This window comes from Protobothrops mucrosquamatus, unplaced genomic scaffold, assembly GCF_001527695.2.
Source record: "Protobothrops mucrosquamatus isolate PMUCROS unplaced genomic scaffold, P.Mucros_1.0 scaffold550, whole genome shotgun sequence".
Lineage (NCBI taxonomy): Eukaryota > Metazoa > Chordata > Lepidosauria > Squamata > Viperidae > Protobothrops > Protobothrops mucrosquamatus.
Window position 1 is genome coordinate 295,380 of NW_015386854.1, and position 4,735 is coordinate 300,114.

The 4,735-nt window shown below is 32.2% G+C and overlaps 1 protein-coding gene across 1 annotated transcript in view; it reads left to right on the plus strand.

Moving 5' to 3' along the window:
• Positions 1-4,351: 4,351 nt before the first annotated feature.
• Positions 4,352-4,735, plus strand: part of LOC114922639 (olfactory receptor 5V1-like) — an 8,376-nt gene continuing 7,992 nt past the window's right edge. Inside the window, exon 1 of the mRNA XM_029284356.1 lies at positions 4,352-4,676. Within this exon, the coding sequence (XP_029140189.1) occupies positions 4,352-4,676 (325 nt within the window). The remainder of the gene's footprint in view (positions 4,677-4,735) is intronic.

Sequence of the window (4,735 nt, forward strand, 5' to 3'; positions counted from 1 at the left end):
AGTGGTTTGATATAAAACAAATTGATTAGTATGCAGATGGTGAACTGAAAAAATTAACATAATATTTTGGAAAGTTATTCCTTAATTTGTTTCATATAGATGTGACAGAATAAAATAAGTGGATTTCCTTTGTGTAGTCATAGTTTAGTAGACTTCTTTTCATGATCAATTGTCATTCAGATAATCTGTTGACAATTTTTTAGAACTATTGTCCAGACATCTTCTATTGATGAATCTAATTCAGATGGCTATTGTTTTGTATAGGAAGGAGTCTCAGGTTTCTGCTTGTATGATATTCTAAAATAATATGTGAATTATGATATTGATGTTGATGATTATGACAACATTGATGAGACGTGCTAGAAGAATGAAACTTTCTCCATTTTTAGAGAGTCTTCATGAAGAATTTTGTATAATTCTTGATTCACTTGATCAAAGGTGAATAATTTATATAATTTCATTATTTTTAAAATAAATCATAAAGATAAAACTAAGAAAATGAAAGATAGGAACAGATAGAAAACAGAGACAGAGAAAGAGATGAGAGATGGAAATGACAAAAGAAATATTTTAAAAAGAAGCATAAGCATAAAAGGGAAAAAAGTAATGGTGTACTTTGTGGCATAAGGGCATTCTTCTCTCCTCCATTCAGATGTTTGTAATATTCTGAGAAAGAACTCTGCAGATTCTTTCTGCTTAACCTTCATCTTTTCAGGCCTCCAAGAAATGCACAATTTGAAATCCCTGATAGAAAAGAAATATGGAAAATTATGCAAAGACGTCCAGTATGCTTTCTTTTAAAGCTGTGGTTGTTGTTTAACTAAAATAAAGATTGCATTTAATTTATTCATCATCTTATGTCTTCATGAATTCTGAGTTTCACGCAACATGTAAAGAACCTTTTTAGTAGTCTGTATGAAGCTTGGTGCTCTCTGAGCTTGGTTGCTTTCTTGCAGATGTTTCATTACCCAAACTAGGTAACATTGTACTGCACCGATAATATCACCTAGTTTGGGTAATGAAACATCTGCAAGAAAACAACCAAGCTCAGGGAGCACCAAGAATCCCTGAGCTATAAATATTCTCCTTTATTGGTAGTCTGTTTGATATTTTCCCAGAGAAATCCTTTTAATGAGGTGCATTAAGGTCTTTTCAATTCCATGTAAAAATCCTTAAATTTTCATTTGCATAATCATTTTCTTGTTTTAAAATATGTGTTTTGTTCCTATATGTTTTATTTTATTTGTTTTTATCATCATGCCAAATTTATTACCTCATTACTATTCCATCTGGTTTTATATTTTTATGTTTTCTTATGCTTTTTTATATTTGATGATTGTTTATTAGTTACACTGATAGACTATTAGAGTGGCATTTTTTATTTTCCTAATACTGCTTTAAAAACCAGCTTTTGCTTATATATCTTCATACTTTCAAATCCATCAAAACATTGGATCTTGTATTGGTACAAATGCACAATCAATCAATTAACAATGGAGGATCCAGATAAGGCAAGATAACTTGTCGCTAGATGCCTTGTATTCAATGTTGGTCACTGTTGCATAAAGAGTATATAATAGATATTATGGCTCATTAAACTCTGAGGACATTATGAGATGTACAAATTATTTAGTAGGGAATAGAAATTAGTAATTGTAATTCATACATGAATGACACCCATAGGTGCAAGATAATTACTACTGAAGCATTTACTGGCACATTTCTCAATAAACTCTCAACCTACATCATTTTGGACATTTTGGACATCATTTTGAGATGGACTTTCTTGGGTTGACTTGCAAATTCACTTTTGAAACATTTGAAAACTGACTGGTCATCAATTTTATTAGTGCTTAACTAGTTCAAGTAACATTACCTTAACAAGGTTCAGGTAAGTCTCAGCATTACTCTCACTAACTAGTTACCTTTCTAACTCAAGGTGAGAACTTGGGGTAATTATAGGCATACATGTTTAAATATGTGAATTCTGGATTCCATGAGTATTCAAACCAAAATTCCAACTGTCCCTTTCCTTTGCAACCATTAGGAAAAACTGGTCAGGCAATTGGGTAATTTCTTGGGCTTTCTTATTTCCCCCATAATCATGTCAGGCATTATGTGTTTACAAAGTGGTGGGGGGTGGGGATTACTGTGTTTTACAAGGTCAGTTGAATTGACATGGTCAACTATAGAAACTGAATAAATAAAATATTAGATAAATAAAATACAAGAGAATTCATTTCTGCTATTTGCTGCCCTTTTATATGCACCTGATCCCACAACTGGCACCATAAAGCAACATGCAGCGAAACTGATTCAGACCATAGTGTAATTTGCTGGAGGTCTCAAATTTCTCCTTAGGAATTCTGGGTTCTCATAACATGATTCTGTCTCTTGCTTTCCAAATGACAATATGGCCATTACTTTATCAAAACAAATTTTATTCTCACCCAGTATCCTCAAAAAATTCCAAAAGAAAAGAAAAGAAAAACTTCTAGCAGTGTAATAATGCACCTATATGATTCAGTTCTTCCATCACCAAGGGAAATAAACATATTTCACAGGAGACAAACAAAATTGAAATTTTAATACTCGAGGATTAAGATCTGCAAGTCTGCTTCATTGTATATTCTGATTTTTATCTCCCAAAGAAAAGTCAAATAGGAAGTACAATAAACAATAAATAAACAATAGATTGTAAAGCTAGACATCCTGAAAAAGCCTGGACCAATAATGGCATCTTCACTTCTTAATGTAAATATGGTGATTTCCTAGGGGAAATTCTAGAGACTCAGTAGAGCTATTAGGAAATTTGGGAGACTGAAAACTTCATACCAGTTTTATTGGGAGGGATAACACAGAAAGGAAGTAAAATACCAAGATGATTCCTGCAGGTACAATAGCTCTAATTATTAAGAAGTTCAACATACATTCCCCAAAGGAAAGAATTTTCTACGGCAAATACTGAACTCATGTGAATGCATAAAATGAACATTTATAGGTTTTTAGCAGCCAATAACAGATGCAGCATTTTTCAGGCTAAAGAAATCAACAAAGAGAATCAGGTAAACTTCATTCATTTTTTTCTTGATTTTCTAGAAACAAGAAAAGAAATGCAGGTTTCTTTAGATCTTTAAATCTTTTTTTTTATTCCACCTCCTAATTCTTCGATATTACTTCTAACAAATCTTCATTGGTTAATGTTAAATAATTCAGTAATAAAACATTTTAGTTAATTGTTAATACTAAAATTATATTAGTAAAAATAAAAGCATCATTTAAAAATGTATGCCCTTAAATTTCAAGCTAAATTAAAATAGTTATCTTCCTTCCTTCCTTCCTTCCTTCCTTCCTTCCTTCCTTCCTTCCTTCTTGTTCAAGGAGAGAAATGCGGATTTTTCAAGCAAGGAGCTTGAACAATCTATGTTTTTTTCCCCTATAATATAGTATTGTTTTCTGGGTGACCATGTTCAAGACCATGTTTCCTGAGTGACCATGTTTCCTATAATCTGAAATCATGACAACTTTTCTTTTAAGGGAAAGTTAAAACTAAGAAAGGAAAAAAATGTTCAATTTTTATGAAGGTCAATCCAGCATCCTTCTCCTAATTTTAAAAACTAAATTTTAATTTTCTATGCTACTTTTGCAAAATATAAATATTTCTATAACATTATGAAAATGTGATATTGTCCTACAATTCTTAGAATATATAGTAAAAGTTCCACATTTCACCTTTGACATCTTCAGAGGGAAAAGCTGATGCCAGCAATTTTACAACAGATTTCTCTGTTTTAATTCTCAGACAATATCTTAGCTGAAAATGGTAGGGAATACACTTTGAGGATATTGGTTGTTGCAACTGATATAGGAAACAGGGACCTTGAAATAACACTATTCTGACTTGATACAGGACATCTCCCATACTTTAAAGTAGCATGCCCTGGAATTTTATTGAACTTTGACCCACTACACATTGAAGATTTTCCTACCTTTTCTCAAGTTGTGCAAATATAAATAACATGTATCTATTATAATCTCTTCAAGATAATGTTTGGATATTGCTTATCTGTTATAATTTTTGATTTTCATCCCAAACCAGTTGATTTTGAAAGCAGCCCCAAATTCGGAAAAAAAGAACATTCATTTGCCCCATTTATTGAGTTAAAAAGAGAGAATAGATTTCTGCCTTGTAATTAGGGATGACAATTTTCTCTATCCCAATTTTTCCTCTGCTATTTCACATCACCCTTAATTATGCAAAGTATTGTATGACTAACATAACATAATGTATTGTCATGCTAATGACAGTTCATTTTCTCTCCTTTTCTTGAAGTTTCTACATTGACTGAAAATGGAAACAGAAAATCGAAGTACTGCAATCACTTCCTTTGTCCTTTGGGGATTCTCGGATAATTTGCCAGTGAATCTCTTCCTCTTCTTTATATTCCTCTTTATTTATGTCCTAACTTTACTGGGAAATATAGTGATTATGGTTGTTACAAGCCATCTCCCAAGCCCCATGTACTTCTTATTGGGTCATCTGGCTTTTCTTGATATCTGTTTGTCTTCTGTCACTGTGCCTAAGCTCTTAGAAATTTTGACTGAAAAGCAGACAATTTCATATTCTGCATGTTTTGTCCAAATGTTTTTTATTCTTCTAACAGGGAGCAATGAAGGTTGCATCCTTGCAGCAATGGCCTATGACAGATATGCTGCCATTTGCAAACCCCTCCAT